The sequence below is a fragment of the Microcaecilia unicolor genome, chromosome 1, assembly GCF_901765095.1.
Source record: "Microcaecilia unicolor chromosome 1, aMicUni1.1, whole genome shotgun sequence".
Taxonomy (NCBI): domain Eukaryota; kingdom Metazoa; phylum Chordata; class Amphibia; order Gymnophiona; family Siphonopidae; genus Microcaecilia; species Microcaecilia unicolor.
The window spans coordinates 630096485-630121383 of record NC_044031.1 but is presented as its reverse complement, the minus strand read 5'-3'; the positions used below and the strand labels follow the sequence as shown (position 1 = coordinate 630121383).

At 48.0% G+C, this 24899-nt stretch overlaps 2 protein-coding genes across 5 annotated transcripts in view; one reads left to right on the top strand and one right to left on the bottom strand.

Moving 5' to 3' along the window:
- LOC115481594 (TBC1 domain family member 20-like) overlaps positions 1-8363 on the bottom strand; it is a 47112-nt gene extending 38749 nt beyond the window's left edge. For 2 of the 3 annotated variants that reach the window (XM_030220862.1, XM_030220870.1), the window contains exon 1: positions 8176-8363. In XM_030220862.1, the coding sequence (XP_030076722.1) occupies positions 8176-8257 (82 nt within the window). In that variant the 5' untranslated portion in view covers positions 8258-8363. Of the gene's footprint in view, positions 1-8007; positions 8030-8175 lie in introns of those variants that run through there. The other variant, XM_030220880.1, reaches the window with a different exon arrangement.
- A 2521-nt stretch (positions 8364-10884) lies between these two features.
- The window catches only part of LOC115481581 (cilia- and flagella-associated protein 20), a 72854-nt gene continuing 58839 nt past the window's right edge, over positions 10885-24899 (top strand). Inside the window, exon 1 of one of the 2 annotated variants that reach the window (XM_030220850.1) lies at positions 10885-11106. In XM_030220850.1, the coding sequence (XP_030076710.1) occupies positions 11023-11106 (84 nt within the window). In that variant the 5' untranslated portion in view covers positions 10885-11022. The remainder of the gene's footprint in view (positions 11107-24899) is intronic. The other variant, XM_030220841.1, reaches the window with a different exon arrangement.

Below are 24899 nucleotides of genomic sequence, written 5' to 3'. Positions count from 1 at the left end.
TCAAAGAGCAATCTCACTAGATGTAGTTGTCTCATTTTAAACAATGTTTTCTTCCATAAGAGGTTGATGTGGGAGGAGAGCGATAGCGATGAATCCAGTAATACTCCAAGTACTTTTGCTTCAGGTTCTACTGAGGGTGTTCTATTATCGTTTAACGTGATTGACAATGGGAGGTCTTATAACATTGGAGCATATTTAAACTATTTTGTTTGAAAAGTAATTGGCTAATTCATTTGCTGGTGGGGAGGCTTGGTCTGGAGTGTCGGCTAGCTTGGTGACTGTTACACTCTTTACTATCGTGAACATTTTTTTATTATTTAGAGTGTGTTGGCCTACCATTCTGCTGTAGTGGATTTGCTTGGCGTTGGTAATTTTAGATTTGTAGGCCTGAAGGCCTGTCTCCAGTCATCCTTCTCTGAAGGGGAATGGCCTATTTCTTTTTAAAAAAGGGAAAATGAGGTTCTTACCATGATAATTTTCTTTCCTTTAGTCATAGCAAATGAAGCCATTACATATGGGTTGTGTCCATCAACCAGCAGGGCTAGATAGAGAGCACTCAACTTTTCACAGTGCCTCATGGCCAGCTAGCTCCACTGCCTCTTCAGTATTTGAAGCTTCCAAAGTAATATGGCAAACCGCAATGGGAATAACATGAACTTTCCTCACAGTGAACGATGGCCCCTTAACAAGGGCATGAACTCATCCTCCTGGAGGGAATAAACTCGTCCTCCACTTTGTATAAACGGAGGGAATACTTGCATCCTCCTGGAGGGAATAAACTCATCCTCCCAAAACATGAACTGGAGGGAATGAACTCATCCTCCTATAAATGTAACAAGAATCCTGAAGACTGTTTTCCGACTCCCCAAGGAAGGAATATAACTTCAGGAAACAAGAACAGCACCTAAAATCAGAATCACTGCAATGCAGACAATCATACAGGGAGGGCTCAAGGCTTCATCTGCTATGACTAAAGGAAAGAAAATTATCATGGTAAGAACCTAATTTTCCCTTCCCTGTCATCAATCAGATGAAGCCATTACGTATGGGATGTAACAAAACAATCCCTAAATACGGTGGGAACAAGCCATGCCACGCGCTACCACCTGTGCTCCAAAACGCGCATCCCTCCTGGCAGCCACATCCAGCCTGTAATGTCGGGCGAAAGAGAGCTTAGAAGCCCATGTTGCAGCACTGCAAATCTCATGAAGAGATAGTGCTCCAGTTTCCGCCCAGGAAGAGGAAATTGCTCTTGTGGAATGTGCCTTAAAGGCTTCAGGCGGAGCCCGGCCAGACAGCAGATATGCTGAAAAGATAGCTTCTTTGAGCCAACGGGCAATAAATAGTGGCTTTAGACGCTGAAGACCCTCTGCGAGGACCTGCAAACAGCACAAAAAGATGATCAGAGGTCCTGAAAGAATTTGTAATTTGCAGATACTGCAACAGAGTCCTGCGCACATCCAAAAGGTGCAACTGCCCAAATGAATCTGGAAACTCCTCCTCAACAAAGGAGGGAAGAAAAACAGGCTTGTTTACGTGAAACGCTGAAACCACCTTAGGCATGAAGGAAGGCACGGTCTGAACCGTGACCCCTGACTCTGAGAATTGCAGAAAAGGGTCTCTACAGGACAGCGCCTGGAGCTCTGACACCCGTCTCGCCGAGGTAATAACCACTAAAAAGACGGCCTTCAGTGTCAAATCTTTCTCTGAAGCACGCCAAAGCGGTTCAAAGGGAGCCCCCTGAAGGGCCTTCAATACTAACCCCAGGTTCTAAGCTGGACAAGGTGCCCGCATGGGAGGACGGAGCCGAAGCACCTCACTAAGAAACCGTGCCACATCTGGATGAGCAGCTAAGGACACGCCTTCAACCTTGCCATGCAGGGAGGCCAATGCTGCCACTTGCACCCACAGGGAATTATAGGCCAAGCCTTTGTGTACACCATCCTGCAAAAATTCCAGAATCGGCGAGACAGAAGCCCGCAACAGAGAAAGTGCTCTTGAAACACACCAGACTTCAAACTGGCGCCAAATCCTGGCATAAGCCATGGAAGTGGAGCGCTTACGGGCCTGCAGGAGAGTGGAAATTACCTTATTTGAGTAGCCTTTATCTCTCAATTGCGCCCTCTCAATCGCCATGCCATAAGTCCAAAGCGGCAGGCATCCTCCATGGCCACCAGACCCTGTGACCACAGGTGCGGAACCAGAGGTAACGGAAAGGGAGCCTCCAACAGCATCTGTCGGAGGTCCGCATACCAAGGCCTCCTGGGCCAATCCGGGGCGATGAGCACCACTTCTCCTGGATGCAGCCGAATCCGCAGGAGCACTCGCCCTATCAAGGGCCACTGAGGGAAGACATACAGCAAGCCCAGGGGCCAGGGTTCAGCCAAGGCATCCAACCCGGCAGAGCGAGGATCCCTCCGTCTGCTGAAGAAGCACGGGACTTTGGCATTGGAACTGGTCGCCATAAGATCCATCACTGGCTTGCCCCATTTGGCACATATCTGCAGGAATACATCGTCTGCTAGTTCCCACTCCGCTGGATCGATCTGATGCTTGCTTAGATAGTCAGCTTGCACATTGCTCTGACCTGCAATGTGAGCTGCTGACAGAGGCTGTAGATGCAGCTCGGCCCAGTGGCAAATTGGTTCGGCCTGCACGGCTAGAGCTCTGCACTAAGTGCCGCCTTGTTGATTTATGTAGGCCACTGCTGTCGTGTTGTCCGACATCACTCAGACAGCCAATCCTTCCAGGGTCACTTGAAAGGCCAGAAGAGCCAGAAACACCGCTTTCAACTCCAGGCGGTTGATAGACCACTCCGACTCGTCGGGCGTCCACAGACCCTGGGCATACTTCCCCTGGCAATGTGCACCCCGGCTGGCATCTGTCACCACTAAGCACCAATCGGGGAGCGCCAGCAGCATTCCCCACTGCAACATGCTGTCCGAGAGCCACCACTCCATACTGAAGCGGGCCGCAGGGAGCCAAGAAAGTCTGCACTGATAATCCTGAGATACTGGAGACCATCGTTGAAGTAGAGAATACTGTAGAGGTCTCAGGTGCGCTCTCGCCCATGGCACCACTTCCAAGGTGGCCGTCATCAATCCCAACAGCTGGACAATGTCCCAAGCTCGCGGGCAGGACATCCTCAGGAGCAGACGGACCTGATTCTGAAGCTTGCACCGCCTTTGTTTGGGAAGAAACACATAGCCCGAGGCTGTGTCGAACCTGGCCCCCAAATATTCTAGAGATTGCGAGGGGGTCAGGTAACTTTTGGCCATACTGACGACCCAGCCCAGAGATTGAAGGACTGAAACCACTCTGGCTGTAGCTAGATGACTCTTTTTCTGAGTCTGCTCTGATGAGCCACTCGTCTAGGTACGGGTGAACCCGGATACCCTCTCGCCTGAGAAAGGCAGCTACTACCACCATTACCTTGGAGAAGGTTCGGGGAGCTGTGGCGAGGCCAAAAGGCAAGGCCCGAAACTGGAAATGTTTTCCCAATACCGCAAACTGCAGAAACTTCTGGTGCGGGGGCCAAATTGGTATGTGCAAGTAAGCTTCTTTCAGGTCCAGAGACGTGAGAAACTCTCCTGGCTGCACTGCCGCAATGACGGAGCGCAGGGTTTCCGTGTGAAAATGCCGCACTCTTAAGGACTTGTTTAGCTCTTTTAAGTCCAGGATCGGGCGAAAAGACCCGCCTTTTCGTGGCACCACAAAATAAATGGAGTAGCGGCCTAGACCTTGTTCGGCGGGAGGCACCGGGGTCACAGCCCCTATCTGGCACAGACTGTGCAAAGTCTCCTCTACCGCCGCCCGTTTGGCGGCAGAACTGCATCGGGACTCCACAAACACGTCTCTCACCGGGGCATTGAATTCTATTCGGTATCCGTCTCTGATCAGGTCCAAGACCCACTGATCTGCGGAGATTTTGGCCCACTCCTCAAAAAAGAGGGAAAGTCTTCCTCCGATGACAGGAAACGAGGAAGGGGCCGGCGCACCATCATTGAGAGGTTCGCCTCTGAACTCCAGGCCTTGAACCGGCAGCTGCAGAACGTTTGTCCGAGCGAAAGGAGTTTCTCTGCTGAAAGCGGGCACGTGAAGTGAACCCAGCAGCACACCCCGGGCGGTACCTTCTAGCTTCACGGAAGCGAGGTCAGTAAGAGGAGCAGACCGCCTGACCCTTAGAGGAAGGCTTCAGCCTATCTTCGGGCAAGCGCTGAGGTTTGGAATCCCCCAGGCCTTTAACAATGTTTTCCAGCTCCTCACCAAACAGGAGAAGGCCTTGAAAGGGCAACTTCACCAACCTTTGCTTAGAGGCCATGTCCACCGCCCAATGTCGTAGCCAAAGAGTGCGGCGAGCCGCCACTGCTACAGCCATTTGTTTAGCCGAAGCTCTAACCATATCATAAAGGGCAGCCAAAAAGGACAAGGCCGACTCCATCCGCGGAGCCACTTCAGATAAGGTCTCTGCTCCATCACCAGGCTGTTCCACTGCCTGCTGTAAACAAGCCAGGCAGGCTCCAGCAGCATAACAACTGCATACAGACGCCCGAACAGTGAGACCTGCCAAATCAAAGGACCGTTTCAGAGCTGAATCAAGCCTGCGGTCTTGAATAACCTTCAGGGCAACACCTCCTTCAACAGGGAGGGTAGTTCTCTTTGTCACAGCCGTGACCAGGGCATCCACTTTAGGCATTGCAAAGCGAGCCAAATGTTCCTCACTCACAGGGTATAATTGCCCCATAGCCCTGGCAACCTTCAAAGGTCCCTCGGGGTCAGCCCATTGAGCCGAAATAAGCTCTTGGATGGAGTCATGCAAAGGAAAGGCTCGAGCAGGCTTTCTGGTACTAGCCATCCTTGGATTAACAGAGGAGGCTGTGCCACTCCCTGGATCTTCAATCTAGAGGGCTTGTAAGGCATCTAAAATAAGCGCTGGCAGCTCCTCATGGTGGAAAATCCTCACCGCAGACGGATCATCAAGCTCCTGCGGCAATTCTGCACCCGACTCTGGCTCCTCAGCCCAAGAAGTTCTGCCAGACCCCTCAGAATCCTCATAGCCCGACCACGGGGGGGGGGGGGGGAAGGGGGGTGCGCCACACTCAGAAGGGGAATTAGCCCTTCTGCGTTTATCAGGAGGATAAGAAACAGGCAAAGCCAACTCCAAAAGGCCAGGATCCACCGGGGGGGGGGGGGGGGGGGGGGGGCAGGCAGAGGGTCCAAAGATCCCTGTGGAAGAGCTCTTTTAAGCATGTATGCCCTATGCAGCGTTAAAACAAAATCAGGGGAGAAAACCGCTCCCTGACAGCCCGGATCCTGCCCAGGGCTAGCAGCTCTATTATTAGCCTCACTCAGAGTACCACCCCCTGGATTCAGGGCTCTCCATCGCAACGAAGACCGCGCCATGTGGAAAATCCAAAATGGCGTCAGCTGCCAGCTCACAGCGCGAAAGATCGCCGCTCGCCATGCTCGGGCCTGCTCTACCGTCTGTACAGCACGAATTACAGAGCCCCGCTGCTGATTTCCGCTTGCCACATTTAGAACAGTGCTTTACAGTCTCCGCAGCCATCGCCGAAAACGGTGGTAAAATTCAAAAATGGCGGTTCGCGCCAAAAACGTCCCGATCGCGGGCCCACCCCAGAGGAGTCAGAAAACACTCTTTCCTCACTAGACCGAGTATCACAGCTCCGGTCCTGCAGAAGAATCTCAAGAAAAAAACCTCTTTTCCAAGATCGCTGCGCTAAAGCACGACGCGACTTTAATTTTAATTTTTTTTTTTAACGCTGTGAGGAAAGCAGAGGCAAAAGAGGTAAATAAAAACACTCCGGAGGCTCAGATAAGTGGGAAAGGCAGGGAAAGGCGAACCAATGTGCCTGCATCCACTGAGTGGGAAAGGACAGGGAAAAGCAAGCTAATATGTCCACATCCACGGGGGCATGGGTAAGGCAGGGGAAGGGCTGACCTATGTGCCTTCAAAGTGAAGCTGCTATAGCCTCTAACACCCCGGCTAACAACTGGCAAGCCAGGAGCCACCCCCAAGGCAGATTTTTGATGGAGCTCGAAGAAGCTGCAGCCACCCTGCTTGGGGAGATAGAGAATACTGAGGAGGCAGTGGAGCTAGCTGGCCATGAGGCACTGTGAAAAGTTGAGTGCTCTCTATCTCCCCCTGCTGGTTGATGGACGCATTTCCGTTTTACATTGGCTAGCTCTTTGGAATACCATGGGGAAGAGATGGCTGATTTAACCCTTTTCGTCTTCATTGGTGAGATCTTGTCTAGTAGTCTGGCTATGTTGTAGACCACCAGAATGTAATGTCAGGTAGATAATCATTCATAATGCCTAAAACGTCAGGCATGCCAGTGTAAGTCACCTCATACTGCCGGTTGTCAAGGACCTATATCTTAGGAGATAATAAGATCGTGGGCTGATCTGTGATAACCCCAGTACTGACTAGGAAGTGGCGAACCTATCATTTAGTAGTGGGGAAGATCAAGATTGGACTGACTCTGGTTATCCCACTGGTAGGTTGTCGTGTGACTACAAACACATCTATGGACCTAAGCCAATGGCCTGGGGGGCTGAAGATATTTAATGAGTTATCAGAAATGGAAGGACGGTGAGAGTTTAAGTGTTCTGCTTCAAGGGATGCTTGTGATCTTGTAGTTGTGCAGTCCCAGCATCTTTTGCAGATTCATCCCATCTTCTCTCTTCCTTGGTTGATGTGAGGATATAGGTGGTGAGAGATAGGCGAGTTCTAGAGAAGCTGCTTATTAACATCCTGAGAAAGTGGTGTTAAGATGTCACTTTGGAGCCCCTTCTCTGCCTCGCGCCTTAGGCAGTGCGCCAATAGGCATCACGGTTATGATCCCTCAGCATCTGATGTCAGCAGCGGGGACGAAGCTTCATCTCCTGGTCTGCTCTGGCGTGCAGCAGGGAGATCTTGCAAATGGCGGCCACCAAGATGATCCTACATCAGGAAGCTGCAGCTCCCAATCAGAGTTCTCTGCTCTGGGCAGTAACTGGGAGCTCCCTCAGCATCTGTCAGCAGTGGGAGAGGAGCTTCGTCTCCCAGTCTACAGTGAGACCTTGAATGAGATGATGCCATGTCAGGGAGCTGTGGCTCAGTTCTCTGCTATCTGCATCTGACATCATCAGCGAGAGCAGAACTTTGCATCTCGATCTGCTCCGGAATGCAGGGAGATCTTGCAGATGGCAGGCGCTATGACGACCCCATGTCAAGGAACTGCAGCTCAGAGTTCTCTGTTCTCAGAGTAACTGCTTGTACTTGATTTGCGTACTCTGCCTCCATTATATGCAAATCTCTTTCATGCATATTCACTGTGGATATCCTGAAAACCTGACTGGCAAAGGGTACTCCGGGATCAGACTTAGGAAACACTGCCATAGAAGGGCTCAAATCAGATCTATTTTGTCTGAAAGTAACTTTGGTTTATATTTTGACAGCCAATTCTCTATTAAATTAATCCCCATCTGAACTCTAGAGAGTGTACCACATCTGAAAAGTTATTAAAAGGAATTAATATTGAAATATCATCTGCCAGCTATATGTAAGACGTGCATGCATTTTTTCCCCAAATTCACAACCTAAAGAACTGGAAAAAAAAAAAATATATATATATATATTTTTTTTACATTTGTACCCCGCGCTTTCCCACTCATGGCAGGCTCAATGCGGCTTACATGGGGCAATGGAGAGTTAAGTGACTTGCCCAGAGTCACAAGGAGCTGCCTGTGCCGGGAATCGAACTCAGTTCCCCAGGACCAAAGTCCACCACCCTAACCACTAGGCCACTCCTCCACAGCATTGGGTTCAGAAATTAAGTGACTGTAAGAAGCGGCAATAGCAGTACCAACTAGTCTCTGATAAAGACGTGGCCTATAATCCAAACACCCCTGCCACGTTACTCAGCTCCAGGAGAGTGACATATGGGCCGGCCCAGGTTTTCGTTACACGCCAGTCCATGATGCAACATCAGGACTACAACTCACATAATGCACCGGGATGGGACTGTCAGAAACAAGGGACCGGCCAAACATCTCTTTGCTCTACCAACCCCTCCTCTCGCCCGCAAAGACTTCCCCGGGAGCAGCACAGCACGCTCCGCCACTCTAAACAGTCCCCGGCTCGGCTTGGGCCTTTCTCGGAGCGCAGCTCACCTGTTGCTCCACTTCGACTCCGACTTCTCCCGCGCTCCGCTTCCGACCCTTCCCGCCTGCTGCCACCAGCACCGCGCTTCATCCTCGCAGCTGAGCTCTCCTGCGCTCCGCGGACACCCACCGACAGATCAGTCGGCGCTCCGCGGGACAAGAGAAGTCCCGCCTCCAGACCCTCAGATTGGCCGCTGATGAATGGAGCTCGACCCCCGCCAATCACCTGCAGACATACGCACGCACCCGCCTGGAACAGCGAGGGTCCTGGGAATTGTAGTGTTTGAGTGATTTTGACCGAACATCCAGGCTTGTATTCTCAGGGAAAACAGGGTTTATGGATGGATAGAGGAGAGGGCAAGGGAGAATGGAGAGTTTCTGGACGGAGCGGAGGGCAGGGGAAGGAGGAGAATTGCTGGACATGGCTAGATGGAGGGAAAAGGGGAGAGAGGAAATTGGCTGGAGATGGATGGATGGAGGAGAGGGCAGGGGAGAATGGAGAGTTGCTGGATGGAGCAGAGGGCAGGGGAAGGAGGAGAATTCCTGGACATGGATGGATGGAGGGAAAAGGGGAGAGAGGAAATTTGCTGGGTATGGTTGGATGGAGGAGAGGGCAGGGGAGAATGGAGAGTTGCTGGATGGAGCAGAGGGCAGGGGAAGGAGGAGAATTCCTGGACATGGATGGATGGAGGGAAAAGGGGAGAGAGGAAATTTGCTGGGTATGGTTGGATGGAGGAGAGGGCAGGGGAGAATGGAGAGTTGCTGGACGGAACGGAGGGCAGGGGAAGGAGGAGAATTGCTGGACATGGCTAGATGGAGGGAAAAGGGGAGAGAGGAAATTGGCTGGAGATGGATGGATGGAGGGGAGGGCAGAGGAGAGAGGAGAATTGCTGGATGGAGCAGAGGGCAGGGGAAGGAGGAGAATTGCTGGACATGGATGGATGGAGGGGAAAGGGGAGAGAGGAAATTTGCTGGGTATGGAGGGGAGGGGAGGGCAGAGGAGAGAGGAGAATTGCTGAACATGGATGGATGAATGCAGGGGACAGAGGACATTTGCTGGATATGGGTGGATGGAGGAGAGAGCAGGGGAGAATGGAGAGTTGCTGGATGGATGGAGGGAAGGGAGAGAAGTCAGGGAGGAGATGCACATGGATGGAGGGGAGGGAAGAGAGGAGAAATGCTGGACATGGATGGAGTGGAGGGCAGGGAAGAGAAGGAAAAATGTTGGACAAGGATGGAGGGGAGGGAAGACAGAGGAAGTAGAAGCACATGGATGGAGGGGAGTAAGGAGAAATGCTGGATATGGATCAAGGGGAAACTGCTGAGTTTAAGGGCTGGTTTGGAACACGTTGAGGACAGATACTGAAACTCGATTAAGGTTAGGGACAGGGCTACAGATGGTAGATAGGACACATAGGACACAGGAGGATGGTGGACATGGTGAGAGAAAAAATATCAGATGGAAAGAAGACACTGCATGAAACAGAAGACACTGAGACCAAAGCAAATAGATCAGACAACAAAGGTAGAAAAAAGTATTTTATTCAGAATTTATTAATTGGAATAGGTCAGCTTTTGGAAATGTACATCTGTGATATTTTGCATGTAAGTTTCAATTTTTCTGGTATTGCTGCATGCTGAGTCTGACTTCTTGAGTTAACTTTCCAGTTCAGTATTTTGCCTTCATATTTTTTGATTTCTAGTTCCTTGTGTCATGTCTGTTGTGTCATGTGTTTTTCATGTGTGATCAAGGTGCAGTATTCTGATAGCGTTTAGTATTTGCAGCCCTTTTTGTTTTGCTTTTTTTTTTCACGAGGTAGTGTATTGGTGTTTTAGAGCCTAGTGTAATTACAGTTCTGCCTTTTCAAGCATAAGGTTGTAGCTCGTCCTGTCCTTGGAATTAGTGCTGTTATGGTTTAGTAAGGATATGAGTGTGTTTTTGCACAAGTTTGTGTATAGCATTTTGCAGTGGAGAGATTGTGGGATAATGTAATTATATTTAAAAATATCAATTTTTCCATTAAGTATGGGCAGCTGTTGGGCATCAAGTGAATTCTAAGGCATTATTTTGTAGGATCCCAAGAGATGCTACTCAAACTTATTTAGACAGTGCGTGCCCACCCATATTAGCTCTGGGCCCACCCAAAATCTCAGGTCTGGCTACGCCACTGGCCCAAAGTACAGAGTTTATAATTGCTGTTTCTACCAGCTACAATAATTGCTGAAGCTGTTTTAGTGGCATTCTATTGTTCTGTATTTTCTCCTCTACCTTTGAAGGCACTTCCTAACTAACTGAAACAGCTTTAGACTTGTTACACATGGACCAACAATAAAGAACGACAACGTGGATGCAGCAGCTCATAGGTTTGGTTGCTTTGAGTGTATGGCAATGACTGCTGCGCGGTTGAGTGGAAACAGAGATTAACCAAATTGTCTTTCTTGCGTACTGTGGACTAGATAGACTCACTTCCACTGCTGTCTATTAAACCTCCTCGCAAGGATCCTCCTTGGTGAGTACCAAGGGGGTGGACCAAGGCATTCGGAAATATTAGAGCGTAAGGCAACAAAAGGCGCGAGATTTTCTAAAGGCTGGGCTTTGCTTCTGTTAAACAAGGAGGTGATAGGGTTACTGGGGAGTAAGTGGGGAAGGCTGGCCGTCAGTTATTGAGCTTTGTCTTTGATTGGGTGAGCAGCGGAGGCGGGTCTTAGGCTGTGGCGGTTGGACTGGGAGGGGCTTGGAGCCAGTTCGCGGTTCGTGCCTCCGGAGGTGAGGAAGGTACCGGCCGGGTGAGTGTGATCTGCGCGAACTGGGCGAGGAAGCCAAGACAAGGCCGGGGGTCGGCGCAGAGCCGCGCCATGTTCAAAAACACCTTCCAGAGCGGTTTCCTGTCTATCCTGTACAGCATTGGCAGCAAACCGCTGCAGATCTGGGACAAGAAGGTAAGGGGAAACCCACCTCCTCATGTGGGACAAGAAGGGCCAGGGTATCAGATTCTCTGTATGTGGGACAAGAAGGGGAAGGGTATATCAGATCCTTTGTATGTGGTCTCATATGTTGCCAGAAAAGCCTGCAGTACATACTGGGGGCTCTATCTACTGTGGTTACTACAATCTATCCTATATAATCTCCTATATAATAATTTGCACCTCCCTCTGGATGCCTGGGTTCGTAACACAGTTCCCATTGGTCCGCCCTGGGGATGATGTCACAGTGAGAGGGGAGGGAAGCCAGCACCAGCCACCAGAGGTGAGTACAGAATCGCAGGAGGACTGTGAACAATTACAGTAGGACCTTATGAGACTGGGAGACTGGGCGTCTAAATGGCAGATGACGTTTAATGTGAGCAAGTGCAAAGTGATGCATGTGGGAAAGAGGAACCCGAATTATAGCTGTATCATGCAAGGTTCCACGTTAGGAGCCATGGACCAAGAAAGGGATCTAGGTGTCGTCGTCGATGATACGTTGACACCTTCTGCTCAGTGTGCTGCTGCGGCTAAGAAAGCAAATAGAACGTTAGGTATTAGGAAAGGAATGGAAAACAAAAATGAGGATGTTATAATGCCTTTGTATCGCTCCGTGGTGCGACCGCACCTCGAATATTGTGTTCAATTCTGGTTGCCATATCTTAAAAAAGATATAGTGGAATTAGAAAAGGTCTTCCACTCAACCATCTCTCTCCTCCTCCTCCTACTACTCTTCAATCTGTTCAAAATTCTGCTGCATGTTTAATATTTCGCCAAAGTCGCTATGCCCATATCAGCCCTCTTCTGAAGTCACTTACTGGCTCCCTATTCGTTTCCGTATACAGTTCAAGCTTCTCTTATTAACCTATAAGTGCATTCACTCTGTTGCCTCTTACTACCTCTCCACCCTCATTTCTCCCTACACTCCTTCCCAAGAACTCCGTTCACTAGGCAAATCTCTCCTAATTGCACCCTTCTCCTCTATCGCTAACTCCAGACTCCGTTCCTTTTATCTCACCGCACCTTATGCCTGAAATAGACTTCCTGAGCCATTACGTCAAGCTCCATCCCTGGCTGCCTTCAAATCCGGGCTAAAGGCCTACCTGTTTGATGCTGCTTTTAATTCCTAACCTGTCACCTGCTCGTACCTTGTCTTCCTCTCTTCAATAGTCCCTTTTCCCTATGTATCCTATCTGTCTGTCCTACCCTTATCCCTTATTTGTCCTGTCTGTCCAGATTTAGATTGTAAGCTCTTTTCAGCTCTTTCTTCATGTTCAGTTGTGAAGCGTTGCGTTCGACTGGTAGCGCTATAGAAATGATTTGTAGTAGTAGAAGGACAATGAAAATGATAAAGGGGATGGGACAACTTCCCTATGAGGAAAGGCTAAAGTGGCTAGGGCTCTTCAGCTTGGAGAAAAGGCGGCTGAGGGGAGATATGATAGATTGAACGGGTAGATGTGAAGCGTCTGTTCATGCTTTCCAAAAATACTAGGACTAGGGGGCATGCGATGAAGCTACAATGTACTGTAGTAAATTTAAAATGAATCGGAGAAAAATTTTCTTCACTCAACGTGTGATTAAACTCTGGAATTCGTTGCCAGAGAATGTGGTAAAGGCGGTTAGCTTAGCGGAGATTAAAAAAGGTTTGGATGGCTTCCTAAAGGAAAAGTCCATAGACCGTTATTAAATGGACTTGGGGGACATCCACTATTTCTGGGATAAGCAGTATAAAATGTTGTGTACTTTTTTGGGATCTTGCCAGGTATTTGTGATCTGGATTGGCCACTGTTGGAAACAGGATTCTGGGCTTGATGGACCTTTGGTCTTTCCCAGTATGGCAATACTTACGTATTTATGTAGAATCAGGCCCCTGAGTTCCATGACTCCCTCCACTTCCTCCACTCACTCCCTCCTTCCTTCCACTCCCGTCCGAGTTCCATGGCCCCCCTCCCTCCTTCCCTCCCTCAACTGCCGTCCGAGTTCCACCGTCTCCCTTCTCCTCTGAGTTCCACCGCCCCGCGCCTCCCTCCCTCTCTCTCTGTGGCCTCTGAGTGCAAGCAGGACGTGTGCGGCAGCCCCTCCCCTTCGTAAGTGCTAAGTGCCGGCTGTTCTTTAAAACTTTTTACCTCCTGGTCCGCCGGCAACAGTGAAGTGGAGCAGGCACGGCGCTTCAGACTAGAGAGTTGCACGGGGACAGAAATCCAACCCGTCCCTATTCGTCCCCGTAGGGAATCTAACCCATCCCCGTCTGTCCCCATGGGAAATCTTACCCGTCCCCGCAAGAATTTAACCTGTCCTCACCCACAAGAATTTAATGGTACATTAAAAAAAATTCCTGTCGGCTCTCACAGTTTCTGGGTTTGAGCTGCAGCACTGCAGGCAAGGAAGGAACGGAAGTTGGAACACTCTGGTGCGCACATATAAGACTTCTCTGATTCACTGGCACTGTGTGCTAAGAGATCGCCAAATGCACACGCCAGTAGGTCAGGTGACATCTGATGTTCATGCCTATGTCAGAGCTGAGGTCTACACATCAGCCCAGAAGCAGAGAGTATTAATAGTAAATGACAGCAGATAAAAACCGGATCGGTCCATCCAGGCTGCCCAATAGTCACAGTCATTATCAATTCATGATTAAATCAACAATGAATGTGATATATATTTGATTATGGTCTTTCTGTGGCGTTTCTGGGACATAGACCATAGAGGTCCGCCTAACCCTATCCTTATGTTCCAACTGCTGGAGTTGCCCTCAAAGTGCACTCCAGCCTATTCATCTTCTCATTTGCGTGACACAGACTGTAAAAGTCTGTCCAGCACTGTCCTCATGTTCCAGCTACTAAAGTTGCTGTCTAAACCCTTTCCAGCCCATCCAAAACCAGATTGCCATATATGAGAGACAGACCGTACAGGTCTCCGGTTTTCGGACCTAGTTCATCACAGTCAGAGTCACCATGTAAGTGTCACATGACACATCCACACACATGCAGCCATTTAAGTTTAGTTTTTTGTATAACTTCCATTTTCTAAATAGAGATCCTCTGTGTTCATCCCATGCCTTTTTGAATTTCGTCACCATTTGTATCTCTACCACCTTCTTAATGGAGGCTTTCCAAATCTGTGCTGTTAAAGCAAGGAGGAGGAGACAGCACTCAAAGAACTTGGTACTTGGTAGGTGAGAGGCTGGCGCAAATGCAGCATACACTTCCACGGGAACCCCACAGGAACTGCTTCCGTCTCCATGGGATCCCTGCAGAACTGCTTCCGTCCCCTCGGGTTCCGCGGGATTCTCGCAAACCCCGTTCCTGTGCAAGTCTGTACTTCAGACTGCCTTTGCTTTTGCTTCTGTTTCACCTGTGCCTCTGGTCCTGCCCTTCCGCAAACAGGAAGTGAGGACGTCACCAGAGGCAGAGCTGAAACAGAAGGCGAAAGCGAAGGCAGTCTGAAGCTCCGTACTTCACTGTTTCTGGCGGACCACGAGATAAAAAGTTTTACAAAATAGCCTGCACTTACGAATGGGAGGGGCAGCCGCACACGTCCTGCTTCCACTGGGAGGCCAAAGAGAGGGAGGGAGGTGCGGGGTTGTGGAACTCGGACGATAGTGGGTGCATGGAACTCAGAGGACGGGGGAGGGGGACCTGGAACTCGACTGGGTGGGGAGGGTCCTGGAACTGAGGAAAGGGAGGGGTGCCTGGAACTTGGAGGACAGGGAGGGAGGCAGGTTGGGGGGCATGGAACTCGGAGGGAGAGAGTCAGATAGGGGGGCATGGAACTCGGAGGAGAGGGGGGCTGCAACTCGGAGGAGAGAGGGAGGTAGGGAGGGGGCCCTGGAACCTTGCTAGCACCCGTTTAATTTCTGTTGGAAACGGGCCTCTTTTACTAGTTCCTTATAAATTTAATTTGCTTTAATTGTTATTTGTATTTATATTTCAGAGGAGAAAAGACCTGAGAGACCTTTACCGGGTTCAGACTGCATACACATTAGCACTCTTGTAAGCAGTCCACTCTCAAACATCAAAACTCCTCACTGTTTTGTCATTCAAAAATGTATTTAAGTCAAGTTGCGCAACAAAAATATAGAGAAGAAAATAAGATGATACATTTTTGATCAGCTTTTGAATGCAACCCTTTTTCAGATCAGAAATAAGCAAATGTTGATAAATAACAGTATATATGTGAAACAAAGCATTCAAATGACAGGCTCACAGGAAGAGGGTGGGGTGGGTCAGGTGAGAAACATGGGAGCTGGGTGGATGAGAGACAGGGAGAGAGGCATGGTGAAAAGAGGGCGACGAAGCAGTAGAATTTTACAGTTTATAATGGACTACAAAACCCAGATCTTAAGTTCTGTCTGGTGGGTGTCAAAATATTTAATCATTCTGACTTCAAAGGTCTTACTTCCTGGATTGTCCTAAACTTTTATCATCGATACAGTGTTCTGGTTTTGTATAGTGCTGTTCCACAAAAGTGACATCCTGGTTGGCACTGGCATTTTTCATATGTCTATATAAATTAAATCTCTTCTTTAGCATCTGGCTTGTTTCTCCAATATAGCACCCTTCTTCACACTTTTTACTTTGAATGATATATACCATATTGGAAGATGAGCATGTGAAGGATTCCTTTGTGTTGAATATTTTTCCTTTGTGAATGACTGTGGGATCCTGTGAAATGTTATGGCATAGTTTGCAGCTGGATATATTACAGGGATGTGTGCCACTCTCTTCTTTTTGAGTTTCTATTGGGAGCTTGCTTCTCACTAGTCTGTGTTTTAAGTTGGGTGGCTGTTGGAAGGCCTAAATTGGTGGGGATGGGAATATCACTTTCAGTAGTTCATCCTCCTAGAGTAGTGGCTGTACCTGTTTTATGATTCTTCTCAAATTGTCTAGCTCTGGGTTGTATGCCTCTACAAAGGGGTATTCTGTCTGTGGCTTTCTTTTCCTTGTACTGTAATAGGTTTTCCCTGGGTATTTTAAGGGAGGAGGCATTATTCTTGGAGATTATTTTGGAATTGTTGCCTCTTTGTTTGAAAGATTCAGTGGGACAAAGATAATGGGGTAATGTGGGCTATAAATGCCATAAGTACGTAGGAGTAGAAGGCAAGGGGCTTGGGAAGAGGCTCTGGCTCCTTCATTATAAGGGACAGGAATGTGAGGGGCAATGGAAGAACTCCAAATTCTTCATTATAAGGGAATATGAAGGTGGGAGAACTGGGGTGAGGCTCCAGAACCCTTCTCATATGTGGGTCATGAAAGCAAGGGGCCTGGAGAGAGGATCCAGAGCCCTCCTTGTATGTGGGACATGAAGGCAAGAGGCCTGAGGAAAGGCTCCAGTAGAGGGTGACCGAAACCGGGGCTCTCAGTTTCAATGGAAACTGTATCAGCAGTCAAAAGTTTCTGCTTGGCTATCAGAACACAAGCCGGGAGGGAGGGGTGAAGGGTAAAACAATCGGATGGTATCAGTGGAAAGAAGAGGGGAGGAGGGGTGGGGGGAGGAGGGTGAAAAGGGGGAAAAATAATGTTAGATTATGATAATGATCACAGACGACAATTGCTTTTGTAGATTCATGTGTGCAAACTTTAATTCTGTATTGGTTGGTCAATAAAAATGTTGAAACTTAAAAGTTTCTGCTTGGTTTTGACCCAAACCAAAGCTGAAACAGAAAATGCCCCCCCCCCCCCCCCCCCATCAGAGAGAGTGGGTCTTCCCAGCTGTCCCCTGACTCACTCGCAAAGAAGCAGGTCTTCCTGGACCACTCCCTCCCCCCCCCCCCCCCAGCAGAGAGAGCAAGGCTGGTAGGGCCAGCCACCTCTCTTTGTCCTCTCACCACTCGAAGGAACTCCCCAGGTGTACCTTTAAATGCCCTTCATCTGGGAAGGAAGATCCTCAGTTGTTACTGCCCCTGCTAGTTCCACATTCAAAATGGCTGCTTCGTGATGTCCCAGCAGCCATAAGAACATAAGAATAGCCATATTGGGTCAGACTAATGGTCCATGTAGCCCAGGATCCTGTTTCCAGCAGTGGTCAATCCAGGTCACAAGTACCTGGCAGAAACCCAAATAGTAGCAACATTCCATACTACCAATCCCAGGGTAAGCAGTGGCTTCCCCATATCCTTCTGAATAACAGACTATGGACTTTTCTTCCAGGAACTTTTCCAGTCCTTTTTTCCTAACCCAAACATGATAAATGCTGTTACTACAGCCTCTGGTAATGCGTTCCAGAGGTTTTAACCATTTTTGAGTGAAAAAATATTTCCTACTATTTGTTTTAAAAGTATTTTCATGTAATTTCATTGAGTGCCCCCTAGTCTTTGTACTTTTTGAAAGAGTCAAAAAGAGTCTGTCAACGAGGCTGTTTCTTCTTACAACAATACTCTATCCTCTGCCTTAGACACTCTTGCACCTTTGATGACCCGCCCTATAAGGCGCACAAAACCCCAACCTTGGCTGACTTCTAATATCCGCTACCTACGTTCCTGTACCCGCTCCGCCGAACGCCTCTGGCGGAAATCTCGGGCCCTTGCTGATTTCCTACACTTTAAGTTAATGCTGACCTCCTTCCAATCTGCTCTTTTACGGGCCAAACAGGATTATTATATCCAACTGACCAACTCTCTTGGCTCTAACCCTCGACTTCTCTTCACCACATTGAACTCTCTCCTCAAGGTGCCCCCTCCCCCAACTCCCCCTTCATTATCTCCTCAGACCCTTGCTGAATTCTTTCACGACAAGGTTCAAAAGATAAACCTTGAATTCTCTACCTCGCCACCTCTCCCTCCACTAGTCCGTTCCCCTCTCTCTCCTTCCCCTCATTCTTTTTCCTCCTTTCCTGAAGTTACTATAGAGGAAACTACACTTCTCCTTTCTTCCTCAAAATGCACCACCTGTTCCTCTGATCCCATTCCCACCCACCTTCTTAATGCCATCTCACCTGCTCTTATTCCTTTTATCTGTCACATTCTCAACCTCTCACTTTCCACTGCAACTGTCCCTACTGTCTTTAAACATGCTGTGGTCGCACCTCTCCTTAAGAAGCCTTCACTCGACCCTACTTGTCCCTCTAATTACCGACCCATCTCCCTCCTCCCTTTTCTCTCCAAATTACTTGAGCGTGCTATTCACCGCCGCTGCCTTGATTTTCTCTCCTCACATGCTATTCTTGACCCACTACAATCTGGTTTTCGCCCTCTCCACTCAACCGAAACTGCTCTTACTAAAGTCTCCAATGACCTATTACTGGCTAAATCCAGAGGTCTCTATTCCATCCTCATTCTTCTTGATCTTTCCGCTGCTTTTGACACTGTCGATCACAGCATACTCCTCGATATCCTGTCCTCACTTGGATTCCAGGGCTCTGTCCTTTCCTGGTTCTCTTCCTACCTCTCCCTCCGCACCTTTAGTGTTCACTCTGGTGGATCCTCTTCTACTTCTATCCCTCTGCCTGTCGGCGTACCTCAGGGTTCTGTTCTTGGTCCCCTCCTCTTTTCTATCTACACTTCTTCCCTTGGTTCATTAATCTCATCCCATGGCTTTTCCTACCATCTCTATGCTGATGACTCCCAAATCTACCTTTCTACCCCTGATATCTCACCTTGCATCCAAACCAAAGTTTCAGCGTGCTTGTCTGACATTGCTATCTGGATGTCTCAACGCCACCTGAAATTAAACATGACCAAAACCGAACTTCTCATTTTCCCCCCCAAACCCACCTCCCCACTCCCCCCGTTTGCTATTTCTGTTGATGGCTCTCTCATTCTCCCTGTCTCCTCGGCTCGAAACCTTGGGGTCATCTTTGACTCTTCTCTCTCCTTCTCTGCTCACATCCAGCAGACCGCCAAGACCTGTCGTTTCTTTCTTTACAACATCCGTAAAATCTGCCCCTTTCTTTCCGAGCACTCTACCAAAACCCTCATCCACACCCTTGTCACCTCTCATTTAGACTACTGCAATCTGCTTTTTGCTGGCCTCCCACTTAATCACCTCTCCCCTCTCCAATCGGTTCAAAACTCTGCTGCCCATCTCGTCTTCCGCCAGGGTCGCTTTACTCATACTACCCCTCTCCTCAAGTCGCTTCACTGGCTCCCTATCCGTTTTCGCATCCTGTTCAAACTTCTTCTACTAACCTATAAATGTGCTCACTCTGCTGCTCCCCAGTATCTCTCCACACTCGTCCTTCCCTACACCCCTTCCCGTGCGCTCCGCTCCATGGATAAATCCTTCTTATCTGTTCCCTTCTCCACTACTGCCAACTCCAGACTTCGCGCCTTCTGTCTCGCTGCACCCTACGCCTGGAATAAACTTCCTGAGCCCCTACGTCTTGCCCCTTCCTTGGCCACCTTTAAATCTAGACTGAAAGCCCACCTCTTTAACATTGCTTTTGACTTGTAACCACCTGCCTCCACCTACCCTCCTCCTTCCTGTACACAATAATTGATTTGATTTGCTTACTTTATTTTTTGTCTATTAGATTGTAAGCTGTTTGAGCAGGGACTGTCTTTCTTCTATGTTTGTGCAGCGCTGCGTATGCCTTGTAGCGCTATAGAAATGCTAAATAGTAGTAGTAGTAGATTTACATTTAACCGTTCTAGTCCACTCAGGATTTTGTAGTCCTCTATCGTATTCCCCCCTCAGCCCTCTTTTTTGAGCTGAAGAGCCCTGACCTCTTAAGCCTTTCCTCATATGAGAGGAGTTCCATCCTAATCATTTCAGTCAACAATTTTTTCAACCTTTTCTAATTCTGCTATATATTTTTTTTTTTTGAGATACGGCGACTAGAATTGCACACAACACTCAAAGTGAGGTCACATCATGGAGTGACACCTAGATCTTTTTCTTGGGTGCTAACTCCTAAGGTGGACCCTAGTATCAGGTAACTATGATTCGGAATATTCTTCCCAATGTGCATCAAATTTTATCTGCCATTTGAATGTCAAGTCTTCCAATTTCCTAAGGTCTTCCTGTAATTTTTCACAGTCTGCATGTGTTATAACAACTTTGAATTGTTTTGTGTCATCTGCAGATTTAATGACCTCACTTGTTATGATTTCCATATCTACTATAATAAAAAGCACCTCCAGCGTTCTGAAGTTGACTCTGTGGCAGTGAAGGGTTTGAAGAGCCCGTGCTGGCTGCTGTATCCATCTCCTGTTCTGACGTTTGCGTGCTTCCTGGTTCATCACAAGCAGCAGTGACCAATCACTGGAAGGGAACGCTGCAGAGTTGCCAGGCAAAGGAACGCGACGTCACACGCATGAAGGTGTTGTCCCTCCCTCCCTCCCAGTTCCAGGCCCCCTCCCTCCGAATTTTAAAAGTCATCTTCACTTACCAAGTCCGGTTTACGGCAGCCGGCAGCAGCGGTAAAAGGCGTGCAGGCTTGGCCCTTCTCTCCTCTCTCTCTCTCAGCTCTGGTCCCGCCCTCATTTCCTGTTTCCGCAGGGGCGGGACCAGAGCTGAGAGAGAGAGAGAAGGGTCGAGCCTGCATGCGTTTTACCACTGCTGATGGCCGCCGTAACCCCGACTTGGTAAGTGAAGATGACTTCTAAAATTCGGAGGGAGGGGTGCTGGAACTGGGAGGGAGGGAGGGACGACGACCCTGGAACTGGGAGGGAGGGGGACTCTGAAACTCGGTCCCCTGGAACTCGGAGGGAGGGAGGGAGGGAACGACCCTGGAGCTCGGAGGGAGGGAGGGGACGACCCTGGAACTCGGAGGGAGGGGATGAACGACCCTGGAACTCGGAGGGAGGGAGTGAACGACCCTGGAACTCGGAGGGAGAGAGGGAGGGACGACCCTGGAACTCGGAGGGAGGGAGGGGATGGATGACCCTGGAACTCGGAGGGAGGGAGGAGGGAAACCTGGAACTCGGAGGGAGGGGACGGATGACCCTGGAACTCGGAGGGAGGGAGGAGGGAAACCTGGAACTCGGAGGGAGGGGACGGATGACCCTGGAACTCAGAGGGAGGGAGGGAACGACCCTGGAACTGGGAGGAGATGACGACCCTGGAACTGGGAGGGACGACCCTGGAACTTGGAGGGAGGGGGGGGCTATGGCGCACACTCTCATTCTCACACACACACACTCTCTCACAGACACACTCGCACCCAGTATCACTCTCACACACACACTCGCACATTCACACTCTCTCTCTCACACAGTCACTCTCACACACACTCTCAAACATACACACTCCGAGGAAAACCTTGCTAGCACTCGTTTAATTTGTGTCAGAAACAGGCCTTTTTTTACTAGCCATTTATAAATACATTGAATAGTGACTGGGGATTGCTCCTGTCCATGCCGGTTCCAGTCTCAGAATGACTGCCGGGATCTCCTGTGGCAGGCAGTCAGCCATTTTGACTGATGAACTGGCAGGGGCAGGAACAAGTGGGGATCTTCCTGCCTGGAAGAGGCCACTAGACCACCCTGTGGTGGGAGGATGGAGGAGTCGTAGTCTGTGTCCGGCGGGACCCTCCTCTCTGGTGGTTCTGTTGGGGGGGCAGGCAGAGTGGTCATAGGAGGGGATGAAATCGAAAAATGACAACCTGGATTTTGGGCCGTTTTCACTTCAAAAACCAGAATTTAGTCAGCCTCTAGGCTCCAGTTCCCTCATATAACATAGTAAATGACGGCAGATAAAGACCTGTACAGTCCATCCAGTCTGCCCAACAAGATAAACTAATTTTACATGTTATGTGATACCTTTTACCTGAGTTTGATTTGTCCTTGCCATTCTCAGGGCATAGACTAAAGAAGTCCACCCAGTTCTGTTCTTGCACTAAGTTCTGAAGCTAACGTTGAAGCCACTTAAAATTTACACTCCAGCCCATCCATATCTATTCAGTCACGATCAGGGCGTAGACCATAGAAATCTGCCCAGCACCGGTGTTGCTTCCCAATTACCAGCTATGTGGGACATGAAGGCAAGCGGCCTGGAGAAAAGATCTGAATCCTTCATATGTGGGACAGGAAGTTGAGGGCCCTTGGGAGGGGTATCAAAAATATGTTATAGTCTGCATCAGACAAAGTGGAGTGGAATGGGTAGAACTAGGGGGTACATAATCAAGCTACTAAATAAATTTAAAACAAACTGCAGAAATACTTCTTCACTCAACATGTAATTAAACTGTAGCATGCTGCTTTTGGATCAGCTGTTTCCTCAATCCCGCTCGGTAGGAAGGAGGTGAGGCCATGCCTAGGGGACATCACCATAACCCAGTTTGTACAGGAGATGGCAAGTTCCATCCCATTTCAGTTGAACAACGAGGATGATCCCAGGACGGAGATGTTGGATATCCTCTCCTTTGCTGTCCACCTATGGAGGAGGCCCTGCGTATAAAGAAGGAAATGATTGCTGAAGAAAATCAATATGATATGCTGCTTAGCATTTGCAAAGAAACATTTAAGGGTCACTGCGTGCATGTGGGAGGAGCTTTTATGCTCTGACTTTTTGGTCTCGATGATAAGCAGATTGACATGAAGCTTGCTCGCTCCAGTAAAGCACTGTGGCAGTAGTTTTGTTATGGAGTTGTTTCACAGTAGCAGAGGCTGGGAGGCTTGTAAAGATGAAGGGTGCAAAGTATATTGGCAGATTTGGAGGAAAACCTGTTCCAGTGTGCCATAGATTTGGGACTGGGAAGAAGAGGGTAGTACAGTGATCCTAAGCACTACTACTATTTAGCATTTATGTAGCGCTACAAAGCGTACGCAAACATAGAAGAAAGACAGCCCCTGCTCAAAGAGCTTACAATCTAATAGACAAAAAATAATAAAGCAAGCAAATCAATTAATGTGTACAGGAAAGAGGAGGGTAGGTAGACGTGAGAGGTTACAAGTGGTTACAAGTCAAAAGCAATGTTAAAGAGGTGGGCTTTCAATCTAGTGATCCAGTCAAAGGCCTGACCAGAAGCCAATAGCAAGACTTGAAGACTGCAGTCCACAGGCGATCTCTAGCCAGTCTGAAAGTGCTTGTGCTTTTCTGCCTGGAAGAATTGAATAGACACTTATCCCTGAATTCTATAAATGGATCCCAAAATTAGGCACCAATCCAATATGAGCTCCCAACTAGCCAGTTAGTGCCAATAATTGAGTGCCATGTGGCACCAATCTGAATTTACGCATACATCGTTCTACGAGCTATTCTAAAGCAATGTGCGCCCAAATCCCATACTGCACAATTCAAAGGGGACGTGGCCATGGGATGAGCCTTCCAAAAATGTGTGCAAAATGTTATAAAATAAGGGGGATGTGCACATTAAATCCTGTTGTCAGCAGGTGCAAGTTTCAATGTATTCTGTAATGGTGCTCATCTTTGAGTGCTCATTGAGTGCCATTTACTGAACTAGTCCTTAACATTCACAGGAGCTTAATATTTGCCAGTTGCACATTTACACAGCTAAGTGGTTTACATAGGGGTTATTTTCAAAACACTAAGTTTCATAGGTTACTGTGGAGCTCATTTTCAAAAGAGAAATACGTCCAAAACGTGGCATAAATCTGCATTTGGATGTTTTTCTCACAAAAACGTCTAAATTGATATTTTCAAAACCAATTTTTAGACGTTTTTCTATGGTCCATCATAAGGGTGTGTGTCAGGGGCGTGTTAAGGGCGGGATCTGGGTGTTCCTAACACTTGGACGTTTTTCAGCCATAGTGGAAGAAAACAAAACTGTCCAGGACTAAAACTAAGACGTTTTGAGCTAGACCTGTTTTTATAATGAATAAGGCACAAAAAGGTGCCCTAAATGACCAGGTGATCACTGGAGGGAATCAGGGATGACTTCCGAAAATGGACCAAAAAACAAAACGTCCAAATCACAAAACCTTGTTCAAAACAATATTTTTTTGAAAAAAAAAATGTTTTTATTTTTTGAAAATGACCTTTTCTGTTCAGATTTTGGATGTTTTTTTGCAAAATGTCCAAAGTCGGACTTACACCTCATATTGAAAATGTCCCTCCATGTAACTTTGTAAGTCTGTGCTTTGAAAATACGCTTCATAGTAAGAGGTAGAAAGGGAATTGGCGATCTAGGGAAGTAGGAGAAAAGGGACAGGTCTGCTGGAATCAGCTATGACCCAGAGGTTTGTTATAAGTAATATGTAAAATTTAGAGGGGGAGGATTCAAGCCGGATAAGTGCTATTATGTTCCAGGCTGTCTCCTGTGTGACATTGAGTCTAAACTTTAATCCTGAACATTCATGGGCTTCCACCAAGTGGTGTAAAAAATTGAGAATTTTTGGTTTCTTATACTTAATTACTTTTACAATATGTTATAGTGTTGTTTAACATTAAAAGATATATTGTGGAGATCAGAAGTTTTTGTACTTTGCCGTGGACATTTTTTTTACTTAGTACAATATGAATTGCTTAATTAAAATAAATTCCTACTTTTCATTTTAAAACGTTCATGGGGTGAAGACTTTTACAAGGCCCTGTATATGTATTCTGATTAAATTCACCAGGGTACTGTTTAATGTACAGGGTGAGGCAAAAGAAGTAACCACATAGAGTTTTTTTTTTTTTTTTTTTTTTTTTTTTTTTTGCTGTTTATCAGTAACTGCTTGGAATTTCATTGTGAAATTTCACAGCTTTATTTGTTACTATCTGCGTTTATGTGCCGAGTGGAATGAGGTTATCTTTAAACATGGCGAAGTTGAAGACTTTTTAGCGTGACCACCCAGCGATTTTCTCACACATTCAAAAACATTCGCACTGTAAAACTACCATTACCATTTGAAAATAACCCAAAAAACCAAAATGGAGTACCAGCTC